The 23,101-nt window shown below is 44.7% G+C and overlaps 1 protein-coding gene across 1 annotated transcript in view; it reads left to right on the plus strand.

The window, feature by feature from the left end:
• The window catches only part of CCDC125 (coiled-coil domain containing 125), a 307,161-nt gene that overhangs the window by 149,931 nt on the left and 134,129 nt on the right, over positions 1-23,101 (plus strand). The window contains exons 4-5 of the mRNA XM_086960825.1: positions 11,943-12,029; positions 21,618-21,695. Of these exons, the coding sequence (XP_086816951.1) occupies positions 11,943-12,029; positions 21,618-21,695 (165 nt within the window). The remainder of the gene's footprint in view (positions 1-11,942; positions 12,030-21,617; positions 21,696-23,101) is intronic.

Raw genomic sequence — 23,101 nt, forward strand, 5'->3', positions numbered from 1 at the left:
CTTGTGGGCTTCCTTGTCCCTTAGATCCCAGCTAGTGTGCCATAGACGCTCCCGTCTCCTAACTTCCTGTCTAAGGAGTCTTAGATGCTCCGAGAACCACGGGGCTTAAGGCCTTTTACTAGCTGAATAACGCAACCGAATGGGAGCCAGTTCTTCCAGTGCCTCGGTAACGGTCTTTTCGTACTGTAAGACCGCCAACTGGACGCTGTCCTCCTGGGGTATGGACAGACTAGGTGTCCAGGGGACGAAGGAACTTTTCGTGATATTCTTAAAATTCCTGCGTAATTCCATTTTACTCGGAATTTTTTCAGTCCTATCAAAGGTCGGACAGGACACATCGAATGGAACGGCCAGGTGATCTGACCATGAGAGGAAAAAGGGGTCTTTTACCGTCAGCCTCTCATCATTAGAAAAGATCCCGTCGAGCGTATGACCCGCTCGATGGGTGGCCCCTCTCACCAATTGAGTAAGTCCACATGCTGACATAACATCCAGCAAGGAGAGAGTATCATTGGCCTCCAGCAACTCCAGATGATAATTGAAATCTCCCAGAACAGTTAGGTTTTTGCGACCAAAATAAGGTTCCAGGACATGGAGCAACTGTTGTCCAAAATCCGCTCTAGGGCCTGGTGGACGATAGACCAGGATCCCATTAAATGAGGTCTTGTGGACGCCTGTTAAAGAAAAATACCAGGCTTGGAAAATGTCCTTGGGATCAGAGACTGGTATAGTGTGGCAGTGGAAGCTGTCCTTATAAAGAATCGCTAACCCTCCTCCTACACGGCCCATTCTGTCCTGCCGGGCCAGGCAGTACCCTTCAGGGACTGCTTCATCAAGGTCTGGACCAGAGGATCCTTTGCCGTAACAAAGACCCACGAAGGTTTCCTGTCGAGTACAAGCTCCTTGAAAGCAATATTGTTTTTAATCAACGAGCGAGCATTGATGAGAATGCAATCTTCTCTCAGCGCGCTGACTCCTGAGTCAATATGGTGTTCTAGTAAATGAGTAGGTGGAGGAAAGCCAGAGCCCCCTGGGCCTGCCGAAGAGCATCCACAGCGTAGAGATACCAAAAAATCGTCTGGGGAACTTTTGTGAGAGCACGAAAGTCCAGGAGGTTTAAGCCTAGACAACTCCTGTAACGAATACCTAAAGGACGGAGGGTCAACCTCATCATAACCAGACGTCCGGCCGTCCCGCCCGTCCTCAGCGCGGACGGGCGTAGATGGGCTGGACTCTGGCGTGACTCTGGCGTGACTCTGGCGCACACGCAGCGCGCACACGCTGCGCGCCATGATGTCTGATTCAAATAGGGCTCTAGTGAGTCCACCTGACTGCTAGAGCGCGGAGTAGTGCAACGCTTCCCTAACACCCACCCAAGATGGCGCCCATCAATTCCAGAGCGCGAGGGTCAGGGCCGCCCAAATAGCGGTGAGGGCACAATTACAGTGCGGCAATGCGGGCGGTGAATAAGAACAGGGGAGAACTGTGAGCTATAGTAAAACCAAATTAACAGACAAAACGGGTAAGTTAAAAACGCTAATGCGTCTTGATGCGAGCGCAATGCGCAATTGTGAAGAGCCTGAAAATACGATCCTACCTCAAGCCTTGCTTTAAAGAGAATGCCAGGAACTGCCTCTAGCCAGTCCACCTGACTGCTAGAGCTTGGGGTAGTGCAACGCTTCCCTAACACCCACCCAAGATGGCGCCCACCAATTCCAGAGCGCGAGGGTCAGGGCCGCCCAAATAGCGGTGAGGGCACAATTACAGTGCGGCAATGCGGGCGGTGAATAAGAACAGGGGAGAACTGTGAGCTAAAGTAAAACCAAATTAACAGACAAAACGGGTAAGTTAAAAACGCTAATGCGTCTTGATGCGAGCGCAATGCGCAATTGTGAAGAGCCTGAAAATACGATCCTACCTCAAGCCTTGCGAATAGCTACACTTTCCAATAAACCCCATTTTTCGACTTCTTCTTTCGAATATTGTATCTTAGATGGTGATGTTGATGTCCATCTCCTTGTGATACCTATTTTCGCTAGTGTAAGAGCTAGACCTGCAAATTTGGTATGTACCTCGTATCCCTCTCACCGTCGGTATAGACCTACTGTGCACGTTTGTATTGTTTGCCAACTCGTGTCTCTCACCATCTCATCCAGGGTAGCAATTATCTTTCCACAGTATTCTGGTTGTCCATTGCACGAGCATATCATGTGGATGAGATCTGCGTTTTCTCCAGTACATCTGGGACAGAATGCCGTAACACTAGGTTAGATAGAGTGTAACTTGTGTGGTGTTAGGTTTGCCCATTGAGTTATCATGTATTGGATACATTTAAATTGTGTATTATGAGATACTTGTTTGGGATATTCCAATATTGTTTTCGACTCTTTGTCAGAGATTGGTTTATTGACATCTTGTTCCCACTTGGTACTTGGTAGAACCAGCGGGTTAGATGCCGACCCGTTCCCACGAGGTATATAAAATGAACTAATTAGTTTGTAGTGGGTTCCAATGTTTGGGGTGCCCAGTGCTTATTAATGTATCGTACCAGGCTGGCATGAATTAAAAATAGTGCTCCTGTGACCCCTTGTTCATTTGTGAAATCGGTGTGTGATAGCAAAATCCCCTCGCCAAAGCAACATCCCCTCTCCAAAGAGGTATGTCTCCCACTGTGGTAACTCCTGCCTGTGTCCAGAGATCTAGCTAGCGATTAGTTAAGGTTCCCGTGTTGGTGGGGATGCCCAAAAGTGGTATGTTGGGAGCATATGTTGGGGTGTTAATTGTATATTTTAATGCTTGTTTCCAATAAGCGATCGCAGATCTGAGAAGCGTTTGAGCAGAAGGTGGAACCATACTACTCAAATATAGCAACCTGTGCAGTGTACCCTCTGTGATCATTTGGTCTGTTGTAAGTTTCGGCCTGCTAACCAGTATGAGAGCCACAGCAGTTCTGATCACCAGGAAGTATGCATAAAATCAGGTGCTTTGTCCCTCCGGTATCCGACGGGAGTTGCAGCTTTGCTAAGCTGATACGTCGGCGGCCTGTACCCCATATTACATGGGTTAATAACGTATTCAGTGTTTTGAAGATGGCTTTTGGAATCACTACTGGCAGGTTTTTTAAAAAACATAGAGGAAGGCGCATTACCATTTTCGATATTGCTAGTTTTTACGCAGCTGAGAGGGGTATGGACGTCCAAAAGGTAATTTGAGAACTTAGTGAACCTTTTGCTTTTTGCAAGTTCCCTTCGATGAGGTCCTGCTGATTTCTGTATACTTGTATCTCTAAAAACCAGAAGATGGTCTGGGCTATTGTTATAATTCGGTTTCCGAAGGGGATAGTTTGGCTATCCATTTCATTTCCAAAGGAAATTGATATGATTTTTCGTAATTTATGGCAATCCCTCAATGGATTAAAACTGTGTAAAGATTTGCACTACAGAGTATACATTTTCCTGCAGTCATCTTATGTAATTTACAATATCATCTGCGTACGGTGATAGTGTGTGGTGGGTGCAGTTAATTATGATATTTCAGCCATTGGACACCATATGTATTCTGTGGGCTAAAGGTTCGAGTGCAAGCACAAATAATATGGGCGATAGGGGGGCAGCCTTGTCTTGTACCCCTTTGTATTTGGTATATTTGTGATATGTGCAATCCAGTGGGTACCCTGGCCGTTGGGAGGTGGTAAAGTATTTGGATCCATCCTGGCTGAAGATGGCTGATAGCCAGAAACTGGTCCTAGGATGCTTGATTCCGGTCCAGGAAAGTCATGGCTTGGCAGTTCGGGCTGGACTGTTCCCATGAGGCATAGGGTCAAGAATGATTTGCATATGGCCATGTCTGAACTGGGGTGGCTTGGTGAGCAAACTAACGATGGATTAAACCCAGATCTGTGACTGGGGGTGAATATTTTGCCATTGTGCAACATTCAGTCCATGATCTTGTGTGTTTTAATGTATGTTTAATATCCACTGATCATAAAATTGGCCCATAGAGTGGTGTTGGAAATGGCCATTTCTAGGGTGCTTTCCCTCAACTGTTTGTTTTTCCCCTTCCCAGTTTTCCGCTGATATGGATGCTAGCCTTAGGACTTTGAGCGCCTTTGACACTGCCATTCAGTGCCAAAGTGCTGTGCTCGTCATATACATACTGGTGATTGGTGTATATATGATTGGCTGATGGAAGTTAGCTGCAACCCCCCTGCCAAGGGGTAATACATATACGTAGGGCTTGTATCTCGGATTCTCCTTTGTGGCCCTGCAGCACTGGTTGTGCCATTCACGGTGGTAGATCCTCTATAGTGCTGCAGGTTTGCCCTGGTGGGGCATGTGTGCACTGGCTACTGATACTCAGCTTGGTGTTTAGAAAGCTACATGCCAAGGTACTACATGTCTCTGCTATATTGGAGTTCTCCCTGGTGGCAGAGAAGAGGTAGAGCATGTGCTCTTGTGCGTTATATGCAAGGGTCATGAATGACACCGGATGGTGTGTTCAGTAAGACGAGGCCTGCTTCTCGTATTGGATTAGCATGGGGGAATGTAGGGAAAGGCTATTGAGTAGTATTTTCTACGGGCAAAAAAATAGCAAGTGTTTGAAATCGATGAGTTTGTAATGTCGACTCCTCTCTGGTAGTGCGAGTGAATCCGACATTACGTATATTGAAATGTCACTAATGTCACTTTGGTAAAGTGGGCACTTTCATACTCGTGGCTCTGTGTGCCTTTTGCCCTGTCTCCAATTCACATCTGGTTGCTGGGGGGTCATCTACATCTGTACATTCCTGATAGAAGGCCATAAAGAAGGACATAAACAAGGGGATCAAGGGAACCAGAAAACTCTGACTCAGGGACGGTTACGGGGGGCTGGAACGGGCTCCTGCAATCCAAGGGGCAGGGTCTTGGGCCCCACTAAAGATAGTGATTAAACCTCCCGGGGAAGGATGGCAGACAGGCCAAAATTTAGAGAGGGCTTGTGCATTCCAAAATTGGCATTTTGAACTGATTGTTTCTTCAAAGGTTAATGTGGCTCTGGCCTCCTGTAGAGATGCTTTTGGATTTGGAACCATATTACGCTGGTTCGATGCTGGTACATTGGCACGGGTAATCATTAGGGCAGGAGAGACTGCAACTGGACTATCCGCAGACTCGTGGTGGCCTGGAGCTTGTTGTGCTCCAGGAGGGGAACTATCACTTGGGAACTATCATCTCCACATTTCTACTTGATTGTATGCATCTGGTACAACATCTCAGAAAATACTGGGGGTCTCACATTGTTCAACTGTCTCCCCTGTATTCAATCTGAGCTGTGTTGGGTTCCAAGTCGTTATTCTTCAGATTGTAGGTGGTGACAAGTCCAGTGTAGACAGATTTTCTGGTTGGTGGTGTTTATGAGTAGCTAGAAACCGAGGTGACATATTTGGCTCAAAATCCAATGCTGGGGGTTTACTGTTCCTCTATTTACTGTTCCACCAGCTTGACAAGTAGATGCGAGGATGCAATGTTCTTACATGTTTGAAACAAACATCTAAGTCATACATTTAATACCCTTTGGCTATGCATAGACGGGTTTCTTCCAAAATGTACCACTGTCCATTCGGATAACTATATCATTGCTTGTAGCTGAAGCAATGTACATTTGTTCTGGTACGAGTGCTTTTTTACTTCAAATCTTTTTATTGAAAATAATCAAGGAAACATACACACACTTTGCAGTTATAACGTAAATAGGACATCCGCAGATTGTAATATTATGAAGTCTTTTAGGCATTGGATCAGCAGAACAGAGCAATATCGCATACAGTGGTGTGACAGAATTCACACTTGCTATAAATAAAAACAAACCCAGAATAAAAAGGAAAGAAAAAAACAACAGATTAGAAAATCAAACATAGGTCGAGGTTACAGCAATTTAAAGTATGTTTGTTCCAAAGAAAGATATGGGCGTCAGGATACCTTGGGAGAAAGCTTTGGAGATTATATATAAGGATCTGTTTAAAGGGTAACAATGACAGTACGGGGAAGAATCAGCCCCCCACCCTATGGGAATAGACCTCAATTTCCAGGGGAGGTATGCTCGAACAATGGAAGAGCTCCAAGCCGGGAGGTATGAAGCAAGAGTGTTTCATTCTGAAAAAGTAATCTATCAGGAGGTGTCAGATGTGAGCAAATGTGTTCTCAGTATGTGCTACCCTGTGGGAGCAGAGCTCCATAGCCATGATGTGCCAAAGATGTGTAAACCACTGGGCGATCGGTGGAGCCAGAGGGTTTCTTCCAGTGGAGTGCGAGTAATTGTTTGGCCACACCTAACATTGGGGCTATAAGGTACCAATTTGAATGCGTCATTGCTGTCATTCTTAGAGGGTGTATGCCTAGTATGATGATATTATAGGATCTCGGGAGAGGGAAGCCTTTGACTCTTTTAATATGATTCAAGACCTCGTTCCAATATAGAGTAAGTATGGGACAGGACCACCAGATAAGAAAGAAGTCACCAGGTGCTGATTGGCAACACTACCAGTGAGGTAGTGAGAAACATTCTCTGTAGGTGTGTCGAGTGTAATCTATATACCAAAAGACACACCTCTAGTCTCATCCATGTGTATCAAAACAATTTATGCAGTTTAGCCCTACCTCTCTCGAAACTAACTTAAGTGATGTTTATAATCAATGGGGAGACATCCCTTAAGGATAAGAACCCTCACTCACCCGAAGGTGACATGCTTCATCATATGGGTCCTCCTTACCAGTGTAGAAAACCTAGTCAACACTGGGAGCTACTACTTCAAGTTTTAAGGAAGGAGCTCAGAGATGTTTTTTGGTAAGGATAAGGATAGTAATCCCATATGTGGAATGATGGGTGTAGTGAGGTTAGCAGCGGTGTGTGGGAGAATAGAAAGTGAGTTAAAACTGTCTAGATAGAATTCACTGTCAACTACTTTATTATAGTGTTCTACCTGACAGGATTAAAATGAAACAGCACAGTGGTATGGATATATAACCACTGTCACTTTATGGTCAACATGTTTCAGCCTGTTGATCAAAACTTTGTATCAGCGGCTTTCTTCAGGACCAGGTATAATCGTGTTATTGCTGCTGCAAGATGTGAAATAATAAAGTTTATACAACACCGGTATTCCTGTTCTTCTTTCTGTTGTCAGGTTATACCCAAGGTATCTAAAGAAAAAACAGGAAATGGGGAAAGAAAGTTCGAGAGAGAGAAAAAAAGGCAAAAAACAATAAATCACATGGCAACTTGAGCATTGTGCGTTGTCACTATGTCACAGGTCTATTTATGTTTCTTTATAGTCACAAATAATAGGGACTTACCCTCAACTGTAGGATAGCCCTGCCTCACCTCTACCTGACAGGCTGCTCTGGAGGGAAGCCCCGCGCTGCGGGAGAGAAACGAAAAAGTGCCGAAGGTGTCAGAAATTTCTACACCCTCTCCACTTTACTCCTAATTTCTTTGTCAATCAGGAGGTCAGTAAGCACATCTAGGTGAGGCAGTCTCAGAGACCCCACGTCAAAATCTTCCTCATTTCTCTTTAATATAGAAAGAAAGAGGGAGTTAAAATTAACCAGGAATTCTATTAAAAAAGGGGAGATTATATTACACTTCACAAGGGAAGCATACCTCTTATTTGCCAATTACAGCGATCAAAGTCAAAGTAACAATATGGTTCCTGCTCAATCACTCACCTTTCCGTCGGTACCCCGACTCAAGAAAGAGCTCGACCCGGGAGGTACCGAACGGAAAGGCGAGTTCGCATTTATACACATACGGCATGATGCCTGCCGCTATGGCAGACAAGGGTCCTAACGTTAAGGCTGACCTCCCCGCTGCCTGCGTTTTTCATTGCGCATGCGGTTTACCGGCGAAACTATACTCAGCGCATGCGCTCCCTGACTGTTTTGTTTGTTGACAATTTCCATTTAGACGATATTCCCAAAGTCGTCAACACAAGGGAAATTATGGTCACAGTACCTTACTATGAATCTTACGCTCATGTATATACTGCCTCCTTCCCTGAAAGGGAAAAATACATTATAATCGGCATATATATGTGTAACTGACACTACTTTCCGCGCATGCGCGTTTGGGCCGTGTAATTTTCTCGTCTTTCCGTACTAGGCGGATATTTGTGTCAAAAGAATGTTTAATACTTCGCCTTATCCACGTTAGACTCTCAGATTTTATATATTATTCAATGAGATGCATACAATAAGGACTTCTGAACCCGTCAGAATTACTTATGAAAAGTGGTCCATATAATTATTAGTCACACTCTCCCATCTAATCGTGTCGTGTTTCTTATCAGTGCCACAAGTTTCTTTTATTATGGGTCTTAGGTTCACCTATATTTCAAGCTATATGTGCTTTCTCACCTCAATAAGCGCATAAGTAAAGGGTTGAGACATTCTGCTCATTCTGCAACCCGTATAAATAATGTTTCAATAGTTCTTTTTCAAAATCAGTCCTTCAGATGTAATAGATGTTATAAATGTATACTTAAATAGAAGCCCAAGGTATTTCATCGTTTAGGCCTATTGTGTCTGTTTTAAGTCTGTAAACCCACTGTTGTTCTTTGCGGACTAAGAACTTCAAAGGATCTGTCAAATGCGGTGGGATCCAAGGTTTTTCCAAAACCACCCAATGCAGATCGGTGTCAAGATGGCCTTTGTCCAAAAAATGATTAGTCAGCTTTGTAGAGCGTTTGCCACATCTGATCGTACTCTTATGTTCTTGAATACGAGTTTTAATTTTTCTAGTGGTCATTCCCACATAACGAAGCTGACAGGGACACCATATTGGATAGATTAGTCGCTCGCTGTTACAGTTGGTGTGTTTATCAATTTTCCATGGGCGTGAAGTCCCTATGTCAATTTCCTGAGTTTTTTCTGTTTGTGGGCCGACTGTACAAGTTCCACAAGGAAAATGTGCTACCACTGGAGGAAGATTCCAAAGTGTTGTTTGGGCCCTGGTGTCTTTTGTCACTTGTGGTCGGGTATGGACTAGTTTGTCTTTCAGATTGGTGCTCCGTTTATATGCGAACAGAGGTCGTGGGAGTACATTGTCCGCTATATTCAAAACCTGCCAATGTTTATTGATGCTTTTCTTGACAGAGTTAGAAAAACTAGAGAAGGTATTCACAAAGGTTAATCTTGGATTTGCTTCCTTTGTTTTTGTCTTTTCAAGTAGCGCTTCTCTATTGTTACTAGCCGCTCTTTTCTTAGAGCTGCGAATTACATGGCTAGGGTATTTCTTCTCCCTTAGGTCTTGTGACAATGCTTTTGCATGTTCTTCATATTGTTCCAACTCTGTGCAGTTACGTCTTATACGTAAAAAACTGCCCGAAAGGAGACAATATCATCTATGTACCTTTTCCAGGTACGTAGATGATTCAAGAGTGGGTTGCCCAATGCCAATATCGTCTCTTGTTCGACTTTGTGGATGTATAGGTTGGCCAAGCTGGGAGCACAAACACTTCCCATACAAGTTCCTGATATCTGCAGGTACAGTAGGTCTTCGAATTTGAAAAAGTTTTCTTTAAGCACCTTCCTCGCACAAAACATAACAAATTCGATGGGTGTAATACTTTCCCAAGTTGATGCTTCCAACATTCCTTTTATTGTGGTCAATGTCTCTTCTTGTGGAATGCACATGTAGAGAGATTCTACGTCGAAGGACACTAGCCAGTCCAGTTCTGTGTCAAATGGTACATCTTGGATATCCGTGTGTAGATGTTTAGTATCCTGGATAAAGGTCGGCATCTGCGATACCAAGGGGCATTGAAAAACATCTAAGAAGCTTGACAGGGGTTCAAGTAGAGAACCGATCCCCGAAACAATCGGTCTCCCTGGTGGAGGTCTAGAGGCTTTATGTATTTTAGGTAATACATAGAAGTAGGGTACTATTGGTGTTGCCGCTACCAAATATAGAGCTTCATTTTCCGTAATCCACGTAATTTCTTTTGCCTCTTCCACTTTCTTGGTGATCTCATTTTTCAGGTGTGTGGAGGGATCTAGTTGTAACCTTAGATATGATTTAGAGTCACTTAATTGTCGGAGACACTCATCTCTATAGGTCTCTTTATCCAGAAGTACCACTGCGCCCCCTTTATCAGCGGGTTTGATTACTATTTCTGAATTGTTTGCCAAGTTTAGTAAGGAGATCTTCTCCAGTCTAGTGAGATTCTGGAACTGGCTAGAGATGCTAGTAGAAATTCCCTCAAAATCGTAGAGCACTGCTTCATCAAAGGCTATGATGCGTGCTGGAACCAGATGTGTTGGTGGATTAAAACTGGATTTTGGATGTAACCCCGTATTCAGAGTACGTTTCTCTCCAATTTCTTTTACTTTGAAGAACGCATTTAGGCGAATCTTTCTGAAGAAAGATGCCAATTCTTGGCGCGTCTGAAAAGCATCTCCTTTGAATGTGGGTACATATCCAAGCCCTTTTTCCAGGATTTGGAGCTCCAATTCTGTAGGAACATAGGAACTGAGGTTAACAATCATTTGTTTGTGCCGCTCGTTGTCGCTGTTCCTGGAGCTTGTGCAGTCATTGTCGTTGCTACCGGTGAATTCCAACTCACCCTTGTCGAGTGTAATACCACCTAATCATTAATTTGTAGGCTGTTTCGCGCTACGAAATACTACTGTATATCTTGGGGATGTCACACCAAAGATGCTCTAGTTGTTTATGGGAAATTCCTTCTGTAGAGTCAAAATGCCATTGTGGCTTATAGTTGTGTGGATGCACAGGGGTTGAGTATTGAAGTACCTGATAGGTGCGCGAAATCAGGCCTCGTGTCCCATCAAAACATCTAACCAGCATTTCAAAGGGGTTGTGTTGTTGTGTGGCCCCTTTGGGGAGTGTAAAGTCCTCTTTGCATTGATGAAAAATCTTAACCAAACCCCCTATAAAAAGGGCCTGGAATGTGTGTCAGTCTCCCTCTCTCCATCTCTCCAGGCAGTGAAGGAGTGAGTTCATAAAGTCGGAAGAAAGTCTGGGTTGCGGGTCAAGGGTGTATTCGGACATGGGAAAGTAGTAAGACCCAGTTGCTATCCTATCCCAGATCTCGAGAACCATCTTAGTAGGAGTGGCAATATAAAACTGCGGGTCTAAGATGTTTTGGAAGCCAGGCTAAGTTCCAAAGCGGTTAGCATGCCACTGCACGGTCCGTATGGAACCAGTGTTTTTCGCTCCTGTGGACAACCCATTCTGAGATATAGAGTAAGTGTGCCATCCAAAAGTATTCTGAGAGGGTGGGACATCCCAAATCGGTGTCTGAAATAGGTAAAGGATATTCGGTAAGATGGACATTTTAACCACACTAAGACAGCCTAACCAAGACACCTGAAGCGGTTTCCATCTGCGTAGGTCCTCTAGAATTGACTCCAATATTCCAACCAAATAGCATGAGTCCAGGCTATCAAAGATGTTGTTAAAGTTCAAGCTCTGATATCGGCGTGACCGCAGTGCCCACTGAAAGAGGGCAAGGAACTGCAAATTGACTAGATTCTGTTGAGAAATGGTCAAATTCAGTGTTTGGAATTTGGCCTTGTTAATTTTAAAACCAGAGACTTTCTCAAAGGATGTGAGGGTGTTCACTAGAGCTAGGAGGGAAGATTCAGGTTGGGTTAGAATGAGCAATGGGTCATCTGCAGAAGAGCAATCTTGTGCTCATGTCCACCAAAAGGGATGCCCACAGTGTGTTTCGTCCAGAGAATAGCTAATGCCAATGGTTCAACCGCCAGGTTAAAAAGCAGAGGTGAGAGCGTTCAGCCCCGTCTAGTGCTTCTCGCCAGGTGGATAGGTTAGGAGAGATGTCTGTTAACCCTGATCTAATGAGTGTTTTTAACATGTCACATTTATTATTGCAGTAAAATCTATCAGATTTGCAAAAATATCCATTTCTCTTTTTGTTTTACTTAAAGGAAGTCGATGTTTTACGAACTGAGCTTGAAGCCACTCAGAGACAAATGGAAGGAAAGGATGAAGCCCTTAAAATCTTGCAAGGCCTGGTAAGATTATTTTTAGCATGTTCCCAAAGTTCTCCACAAACAGTCCGTTTTTTAGGTCTCGCCTGGACATCGCATCCGAAGGATGCGTCCAGGCTGGAGACTTATAGTCGTCTGACACGGGGGAATGAGGGACACAAAACTGTGACGAGCGGCTGGATTGAGCTGCGTGCACGCGCGTCAACATTCACGCATGCGCACATCACAGCCACACGCATACACAGCACTCACGCATGCGCACATACACACGCATACACAGGCACACCCCCGTCACCTACACGCATACACAGAGACCCCTCCACACACACCAGCCCCTCTCCTCTCGGCTCCACACACACGCACACGCATTTACACTTACACAGACACGCAGGCACCCAGACAGGCAACCCCCCCCCCCCCCGTCACACACACGCATACACACAGACTCCAGGACACATACACATACACACACACATGCACGCTCACACACATACACAGTCCGCCGCCGCGCGCGCGCACACAGATGCCCCCCCCCAACAAGGCGAAGCCCCACTCACCGGCATCCTCAGTGCAGCGGCTCCCACCGGCAGCAAGACTCTTCTTCCCTTCTTCGGCACCGGGGCGCAGGGTAGGCTCCTGCCTGCTCCGGTGTGCCAAACAATCGCGGCTCTTCCGTGGGAGGCGGGGTAGGCTCCCGCCCTCCTACTTCCGGTTGTCCCGCCCGGCCTGCCTGACTTCCTGTTCGCAGGCCGGCGGAAAACGAAAGCGGGAGTCCGCCGTAATTGCTTACCTTAGGGCAAAGGAGCGTGTGTGCGCGGCGGTTTCCTTTGCCGCGCGCGTTGATTGGTGAATGCGCAGTGAGTATTTTTTATAAAACTGTAAAATACTTGAATCAAATGCGCATCACGACGTCTGCGCATGTCCGTGACTTGGTATGATACAAGGAGGCAGGAGAGGAGAGTGTGCGAGCGGCCGGTTTCCTTTGCCGTGCATGTTGTTTTGCCAAGCGTGTTGTTCGTTGAGGGTGGAATGCGCAGTGAGTTTTTTATGAGAAAATTATTAGGTACAATTGCACGGACTTGATTCCTGGAGTACACCCTGTCCACGCACAGAGGACTCCTGAGCCGTGGATGGATCTGGTTTCCCAGGCGACCGATGGCCGGGTTGTGTGCCTGGCCCTCTCCATCAAGTCTTCGTCTGATCTGTTTTGATAAGGACGGGTCGGGTGGGTTCGTTGTTATGGGTGATTGATTTTTTTTTTTGTAAGTACATTCCTCCAAGATACAGTGAAGCGTTTAGTACTTTGGTATTGCGGGTACATTTTGTCTCTTACCTCGTAGCTTCTAATCTACGGCCTTGTGCTGTTGCAGGAACATATCATTTTGCCATTTTGTTCAGACATTGACCAAGCTTAGCTCCTCTGACATAAACCAGTGCACGCAGAAGAGGTACCCGTTTTATGCCACAAAAGGAACAGTAATGATGAGTGCAGAGTGAGTGCAGAGTGGCAGTGAGTGCAGAGTGCATGCAGTGAGTGCAGAGTGACAGTGAGTGCAGAGTGCATGCAGAGTGACAGTGAGTGCAGAGTGACAGTGAGTGCAGAGTGACAGTGAGTGCAGAGTGACAGTGAGTGCAGAGTGAGTGCAGAGTGACAGTGAGTGCAGAGTGCATGCAGTGAGTGCAGAGTGACAGTGAGTGCAGAGTGCATGCAGAGTGACAGTGAGTGCAGAGTGACAGTGAGTGCAGAGTGACAGTGAGTGCGGAGTGACAGTGAGTGCAGAGTGACAGTGAGTGCAGAGTGACAGTGAGTGCAGAGTGCGTGCAGAGTGACAGTGAGTGCAGAGTGAGTGCAGAGTGACAGTGAGTGCAGAGTGACAGTGAGTGCGGAGTGACAGTGAGTGCGGAGTGACAGTGAGTGCGGAGTGACAGTGAGTGCAGAGTGACAGTGAGTGCAGAGTGACAGTGAGTGCGGAGTGACAGTGAGTGCGAAGTGACAGTGAGTGCGAAGTGACAGTGAGTGCAGAGTGACAGTGAGTGCAGAGTGACAGTGAGTGCAGAGTGACAGTGAGTGCAGAGTGACAGTGAGTGCAGAGTGACAGTGAGTGCAGAGTGACAGTGAGTGCGGAGTGACAGTGAGTGCAGAGTGACAGTGAGTGCAGAGTGACAGTGAGTGCAGAGTGACAGTGAGTGCAGAGTGACAGTGAGTGCAGAGTGACAGTGAGTGCAGAGTGACAGAGTGCAGAGTGACAGTGAGTGCAGAGTGACAGTGAGTGCAGAGTGACAGTGAGTGCAGAGTGCGTGCAGAGTGACAGTGAGTGCAGAGTGACAGTGAGTGCAGAGTCACAGTGAGTGCAGAGTGACAGTGAGTGCAGAGTGAGTGCAGAGTGACAGTGAGTGCAGAGTGAGTGCAGAGTGACAGTGAGTGCAGAGTGACAGTGAGTGCAGAGTGACAGTGAGTGCAGAGTGACAGTGAGTGCAGAGTGCGTGCAGAGTGACAGTGAGTGCAGAGTGACAGTGAGTGCAGAGTGACAGTGAGTGCAGAGTGACAGTGAGTGCAGAGTGACAGTGAGTGCAGAGTGAGTGCAGAGTGACAGTGAGTGCAGAGTGAGTGCAGAGTGACAGTGAGTGCAGAGTGACAGTGAGTGCAGAGTGATAGTGAGTGCAGAGTGACAGTGAGTGCAGAGTGACAGTGAGTGCAGAGTGACAGTGAGTGCAGAGTGACAGTGAGTGCAGAGTGACAGTGAGTGCAGAGTGACAGTGAGTGCAGAGTGACAGTGAGTGCAGAGTGACAGTGAGTGCAGAGTGCGTGCAGAGTGACAGTGCGTGCAGAGTGACAGTGCGTGCAGAGTGACAGTGAGTGCAGAGTGACAGTGAGTACAGTCACTCAGCACCACCACATTATCAGTCAGAACCACCACAGCATCACTCAGAACCACCACAGCACCACTCAGCACCACCACAGCATCACTCAGCATCACTCAGCACCACCACAGCACCACCATAGCACCACTCAGCACCACCACTGCATCACTCAGCATCACCACAGCCCCATTCAGCACCACCACAGCATCACTCAGCACCACCACAGCACAAATATGTTCTCTCAATGTTTCAAGCTTTATTACAAATGTCACAAAAAGATGTTAATATTTCACTTCTGTTCTTGGATTTTGTTACAATAAAATACACTGAACATAATCTTCACAAAAGTTATTTACAAAAGTTTAAGCTATTGCCATTATAAATTACAATCACTTTTATTAAGTATTAAAAAAAATTAAAAGCCATTGTTATTTGTAATATCAATACATCTAAGTCACGTAAATACAAATGTTGCATTACAAATGCTATAGGTGTCACATTTGCGAAAGTTATAACTATTGGCATTGTAAATGACAAAGCTATTAATTTAGCTATTTTCAAAACCAACACATAAATGAACGTTTGGTGAATTTCCATTAAAATATTTGACTTTTTTACTAAGATATTATTATACTGTTTTATGCAAACAAAATTTAGATACTGCATAAATAACTTTAATAAAACATATTTTATATGAAGCTTTTTATGTAAAAAAAAATATAGCATAAAGCAAAAAACAATTGCCATTTACAATGCTAATAGCTCAAACTTAAATAATGCGAGACCTATTGCATTGCAAATGCTTGTTCATTGATGGTAGACTCTGATGGACACAGCCTTTTATATTTTATGATCTATTTATCACAAACTGCTTTTTAGAAATAGCAGATGTTCACAAATGCTGAGGCTTAGGATGCGCTTCTTGGTCTATCACACAATCCACCTCCTTTCGAGAAATACTGAAAAAGTGAAAATCATGTGGAAGTTGCCACAGTGAACTAAGCTAGAAGGTGTCAAGCGTGACATAAGAGAGATCTACTGTCCCGTCTTATCTTTCCATTTGGGTGCCACACTTTAAAGTAGGTTCTGGTGGTTAAGTGAACAAATGCACTCCCTCTGTGAACTTGTGTTTGACACCCTGGTCTCAAAGGTTTGAATCACAATGGTCCATCGGCCTTTCACCCATGCAAGGTTTATTAAAATAAGTACAGTTGATGTGGGTAGGACTAAATTTCTGTTATGCGTTCAGTCACTTCCAATGTCTTCTTTTCTATCTCTTACTGCCCCCTATGCCTAAGATGCGTGAGTGAGGCCTGGACAGCACCAAATTACAGTTGCAACGTGTCTGAATAGTAATCATTTTTCCTGCTTAAAAGTTCTTCTCCTCCTGAGGTGCAAACTTGTGGCATCTCTAAAAATGGCATACCCTTCTTTCTCACACCTAAGCAGTGTTGATGAGAAAGACTTTTTAAAACGTATTCCTTAATGTCTGATCTGTTTGGCACCCTACTAGCCAACTCTCTGTCCTCAGAGTAAACTCTATTGCAATCTATTAGTTAGCACACTGTCTCCCATCAAGTAGCCTGTTCCTACCAATGTTCACTGCTCTAAAGGTCTATGCAGACAAACCCTTCTTGTCCAAGACACAGAAGGATGAGGGGATGGAAGCAAAGCATTGATCAAGTAGAGCAGTTGATTGACTAGTATGTCATTGAGGCTCGAACGATAAAAGTTGTGTAGGTCTAGAACATAGAGGTTACAAGGAGACCAGTAATGGACAATCCATCTCTTAATTAATGGTGTTTCAGTTTGTCATGACGCTAATGGAGAGTGTGCTTGTAGTACCACTTGTGGATTCTCTAAGGCTGTTCGTGTGGAGGAGATTACTGAGGGTTGTTGCTGATTCCTTACACACAGTTAGATGGTGTAATGCAGCTACTCACCACTAAGGCCTGGCAGCCACAGGGGTTGTGTTCCTGGCGGCCACCAAGATGACCTTACATCCGTAAAAGTGCTCCTCGGCCATTGTCACATGCCATGTACTGGTCAGCTAGCGGGTATAGAACCAAAGATTTAGGTGAACTACAATGGACTAAAGAGAAGACATCCCCACACTCAATGATAATATTTACTATTTCACTACCCAGAATAGGGTTAGGACTGTCATGTTTCCATGTCTGACTTTAGGAGAACCCCAGCCTAACAGTGTTTTTTAGACCCACGGAGTCAATGAATTCACTGCATGTAACCATCCCAGCAAGTCGATTTGTCAAAGGGACATTGTTGTGAACTCCTGTATCAGCATTAGCAGTATTACCTGGGTCACGTTGTTTCCCCGACTTCCTTCCCAGGCAGCCATGTTGAAGTCTGGACACTGAGTAATCTACCCTAACAGTATATCCAGTCCTGGATAGAAGGGAGGAGTCTCAAAATAAAGGTGGTAGGCTAGAGATCGGACCACATCTCCTTTTTGAGGAATTCAGTCACTGCCTGAACACTCAATAGGCTTTCTAAGCCTTTCTTTCCCATATTTAAATCCACTATTCTGGGGCAAAGCCAGCTAGGGTCAGGAAAGCTAACTACATCTTTTTGGGGATCTTGCAATAGCTCTGCTCTTTTACCTCCTGTTACAATGCCAAAGGAACTCAAATAGATAGGGACCTAAGAACGTTAAGACAAGCATCCAATGTGCTACAAATGACGTCAATGTGCTACAAATTCCTCTATGGGCCTCCCTAGTGGCCTGCAGAGAGTAACCACTATCCTTTTTGTGATAAACTTTCATGATAATTTCAAGTACTCTATTGAACAAGAGAAAATGTCACTACGTCAAGTACTACCTTTTCAGATTTTCTAGAACTTGTACCTGCGGGAACACACTTACCGCCTACACGCCAACTACAAATTTTAAAAGATGGCAGACAATCAAGGACTCAGTTACACAGATGAAGAGGTTAATGCAATCCTCTCTGGACCATCTATCCTACAAGAAACTGTACGTACACAAACCATAGCTTATACCAACAACTGGTGAGATCTAACAGAATGCAAGCGAGACCAAGTCAAAACTGCCATTCATGGTCTAATAATGACAGAATATCTCTGAGCTAACGTGATTTTCTCGAGAAATATTTACCCTTACATCAAAGAAGACTATTCTGCACCAGAAGCATAAATCAATAATAATTCCTCAGGCGGGACATCTTCAGACAACTCCAATTAGAGCACTGATGAGGCACAATACAAACGCTGCAACAGAGAACGAAACAGACGCCCCACATGGAGGTGGCAAACGAACTGGAGCATACCTCATTACAGCGATCACTAACCCCCTATATTCCAACCATACGCAACACCGTTCACAGGATGGATAACCCCCTACATGCAAGGACGCCCACCACCTCCAACTTTCCAAACAAGAAGACCACTTTTTTTTAGGAAGAGGCCCTAACCAGCGTTGAGGAAGGAGAAAAGGAGTGACCTGGAACAAACAAAATGGACAAGCTGCGTGTTTGGATTGAGTCCAGACACGCAGCATGTCGAATGAGAGACAAGGACCCAGCACAACGAGTCACTTATAGTGAATCACACAAATCATATACTCAACAATGACCAACAGAGATTCCTCAATAAAGGGCTGGGATTTGTATCAACACCATCATTTGATCAATTCAAACTACAGTGCGAATTAGCAGAGTTCTGCTGCAAGATAAAATTAAAGGCCTTTTTCAAAGATAATGAAACCCACACAATAGATGCAGATACAGATCTAAGAAAGAAATTCACTTTCTGCCCTTCGACCAACTCAATACCAGTGGAGATATTGGCCTTTGAACAAATCCTATTCAAAGAAGTGGAACGCCTTAAAGAGAGAACAGGCGAACCATACATAAAAATGACAAAGAAAGAGCAACAGGCACTTCAAGAATTTAAACAACAAGAGGACCTAATAATCAAACCAGCTGACAAAGGTGAAAGTATTGTTTTATAAAGAGCCGAAAATTACCACACACCATGCACAGACCTCCTATCAGATGACAGATATTACAAAATTCTTACTCAAGATCCTACCCTGAGACTGAAACAGACCTTAGAGCTAATGGTAGAAGAGACAGAGATAAACCTCTGGATACCTAAAAATGAAGCGGATTTCCTCAGGACCCAAACACCAAGGACACCTTATTTCTACTCACTACCAAAGATTAACAAACATAAAACACCACCTCCAGGACGCCCAATCGTCTCTGGCCTAGGCTCCTTACTGGAACCTTTATCCCAGTTTGTCGATCAATAACTGAGACCACTGGTTCAAAACACTCCCACATAACTAAAAGACACACGTGACCTCCTGAACCAACTCAAGAATCAGACATACAATGAAGGAACAACATGCATGGTAGCACTCGACATATATAGTCTCTACACAAGCCAACCACAAGAAGCCACACTACAAACCATAGAAGACATCCTCTTCAAGCAGCAATGGAGCCGCAACATGCCTAGACATTTCACCATGGAATACTGCTGTTTAGCCCTGTCAGAGAACTACTTTGAATACCGGGGTACCCTATATCTCCTAACCCACTGAACATCTATGGGCAGCACATTTACTATATATTTTAAATGACAGAACAACCCCAACATGGAGGATGTGTTAATGATCTGGAATGGAACACTAGATACATTTCCAGAATTCCACGAATGGATAAATACTCAGGATGATTTCATCAGGGTCACCTTCACAGCAAACAAACAAACACTAGACATCCTTGACATTACCATCTACATATAAGAGGGAAACATCAACAAAAAAACATTCTATAAATCAACATCAAAAAATAGACTCCTTTCGTTCAACAACTTTCACCCTCGCCTTCTGAGGGAAAACCTCCCTTATGGCCAATTCCTGCGCATCAGGCGAAATTGCAGCAATATGCAGGACTACAAGAAGCAAGCTAAAGATCTGAGTCAAAAACTAAAACAAAGAGATTATCCCAACAAAATTATACAAAAACACCAGAAAAGGGAAAGACACCAACACAGGGATAACCTCTTAGAAACCACCAGCAAGGAGAACAATCCAGATGTCCTGACATGTTACAACTTATAGCACAGCCACTAACTTGGTGAAAAAAGCATTCAACAAGCACTGGCGCATTTTGACATCTGGAACGCTCAACAGGCCAAAAACTCAATTTTGCCAACAAAGGAAACAGGAACATCTATGATCTGCTGGTCCACACACGGAAAAGACTTAAAAGGGAAACAGTAGTAAATAAGTGGAATCTGACGCCGATCACTGGAATCTATACATGTGGATCCTGCTCCATATGCAGGCTTACTTAAGCCACCAAAATCCTTCAACTAAGTGAAAACTTTGGGGCCCATTACGATGTCGGGCCTCCGCCAGGCCAGGCAATCCGCCCGACACCATATCTCGAATTCCCCCCGCCATATTAGTATGGCGGGGGGACCGCGGCGGACAGATAGACCGTCCGCCGCTTTTCCGCCTTTCCGCCCCGGTCGCCTTGCGACCGTGGCGGTAAGGGCATAATATGGTGGCGGTGTCCAATGGACACCGCCAGCCATATTATGATGTGTGAGCATAGGTGCCTTTCCGTGGCGGCAATGCCTTGCTTTGCTTTGGGGGCCCCCCTGCGGGCCCCCCCTGGTGAAGGCCAAGGTGGTGGGTGCAAAGGGGGGGGGGTACCTGTGGTACCCCCCAGCATTTGCATACACCAAGCAGCAGGCACCGCGCGGTGTCTGCCGCTTCGTGTATTCAAATGCGTGCATTAATTTTTAAGATTGTGGCGGGCGGTGCAGTGAGCATCCTAATGCACACATGGGGACCCCCGCCCTTTATGCGGGCGGTCCTGTTTACCGCAAGGGTGGCAGGCGGGCAAAGCTCGCCCGCCATACTAATGACCCCCTTTGTGTGGACCATCAGACAACACACAAATTGCAACAGAACCCATGTTATTTACATGATTACTCGCCCTTGCAGTTTAATGTACACTGGCAAAAATTGCCGAAAAGCAAAACCGAGAATTTGCGAACACCGCAGCAATATCAGATGTGTCAAATCCACTACTAAAATGAGTAACCACTTACTAAATGTGAAGCGCTCCATGTCAGGATTGGTTTGGGTGGGCAGGCTGGGCCTCATGTGCATTACACTAACTTGAAGTTGGGATTCAAGCCTACTGGCAAAAAGTACCTTGTAACTTAGAATCAATTCTAGAATTTAAGTCATGCTAGTGAGCGGGTTTCTCTGATCCTGATCTGTTTAGCAGGAGCACCAGCAAAGATAACTTGGCATGAGGAAAAAGTTATACGTGGGGAATGATGCTTTTGGAGGTCGAAGCTGGATATTTAGCTACAAGATCCGCACATTCGTTTTCCCCTTGTCATTTCTCAGAGTGAGACTAGGGAACAAATGTTTATAGATCATCCTGGTGGGTGGTTGTACTGAAGAGTCACTTAAGTAATTAATATATTCATGGTGGGAGCTAAATTATGTTGCAAAGTCTATCATCAAAGGTTCTTCTTTATGCTCACCGAACTCATGGTCACTTATGCACCGAACTGCAAGACAGGCTCATGGAGTCGAAATTTGTAAGCTGCATTTTTAAGATGTGACGTTACTGCTGATTCTAATTTAAGCACTGTGATTTCAAAAGCTCCTATTTATTAATTGTAATGACGTCTATAATGAAAAAATATACTAACAGTTGCGTTCACTATTTACAGGCAATGTTTGATAAAGCCACAAGCCATACAAAATGTATGCTTCAGAAAACTGAGGACGAAAGAAGAGCCTTAGAAAAGGTACGTTTTCAAATTCTCTTTTCTGTGTGTTTTAAGTCGGAAAGCTGTGAATACCATGAGGTAAGTTGGCATTGAGCTGCATGGAAAACATTTTTTTTTTGATTTGGCAATTTCATTTTCGCAGGACCTTTTGTGTAACACAGACAATCATATCCGTAAATGTTTATGTTGCACAAAAGGCACTGCAAGACTGAAGCTGCCAGTTATATCTATAAAAGTTTAAAAACAAAAAACTCCATGATTATCACAAGCATACCAATTTAGGGAAGGGATATTAAGTGCTAGTGTGCATACCGTGCAAGACATTGCTTACAGAGATATTTCCTAATCAGTCCACTTCGTTATGCAAATACCAAGTGATTAAAAATAAGCTGTTAATCTGTGGTTCTCCATGGTTGTGGGAAAACAAACTACCTTCCCTTCCCTCATACTTGTTGCAGGACCCATTATAACAGGTAGACAGGCTAGCTCAGACTATGGGCCTTCTTTACAGTTTGGTGGGTGCCTTATTACAAGTGCATTATAGCTTATGGCACTTGAAGTACAACAGACAGGATAGTTGCCACGTTAGTGACAGAGTATCCCTTCCGCTAAGTTTGCAAATACCTGGCTCCACAACTTCACCCTTGCCATTTCTACGCATGTTGAAAGCAAGAAGAGGACAACTCACCCTTCCTATCACTTCTCAGCCGACCTGTTTGGATCCAGTCTATTCTCAAATCGCAATTTAGACCAATTAATATGGCTAGATCCCCCAAGGGAACTCCATCACTAGTTTCCAACAGAGGAGATCAAATTTGTAGTAACCACTCAGATGGAGGGCCGGGGTGGGGTGAATCCTCCACTGAGATCTGTCCGATTAACCAACTAAGACCCGTCATTACCCACCAACCGGCACAGAACGGGCATTGCAAATTGACACATTTAGACATGACTCAAGAGGCAGGAAACAAAGGCAGGCCTATTTCATGTACATCATGGAATATTGCGGGCCTGTCGAGTAGTTAAATGACCCCACTTTCTTGAACTTTGTCAGGGATTTTTCCATAATCTGCCTCCAGGAGACGTGGGAGTTAGAGCCCGTACACCTAAATGGGTATCGTACCTTTCATACCCCGGCAGAAATAGTAGTCAGGGGCAGAAATAAAGGGGGGCTGTGTTGTTTGATCTCAAACACCTCAAAAATAAATGTGGAGAAATTTACTTCTGCATCAAAGTATTATCAGATGCTAGAACTTACCACCGAGGGTCTTGAGACCATTAGTATCGTGATTTTTTATAATAACATACCACAGGGTGAGCTTTGTTCTGTTGTTGAGGGTCTTACTCAAACTCTGCTTAACCCAAATAGGGAAGGCACTTCAGGAAATAGGGTAATATGGGTGGGGGATTTCAATTGCATGCCC

This window comes from Lissotriton vulgaris, chromosome 3_1 (assembly GCF_964263255.1).
Source record: "Lissotriton vulgaris chromosome 3_1, aLisVul1.2, whole genome shotgun sequence".
NCBI lineage: Eukaryota > Metazoa > Chordata > Amphibia > Caudata > Salamandridae > Lissotriton > Lissotriton vulgaris.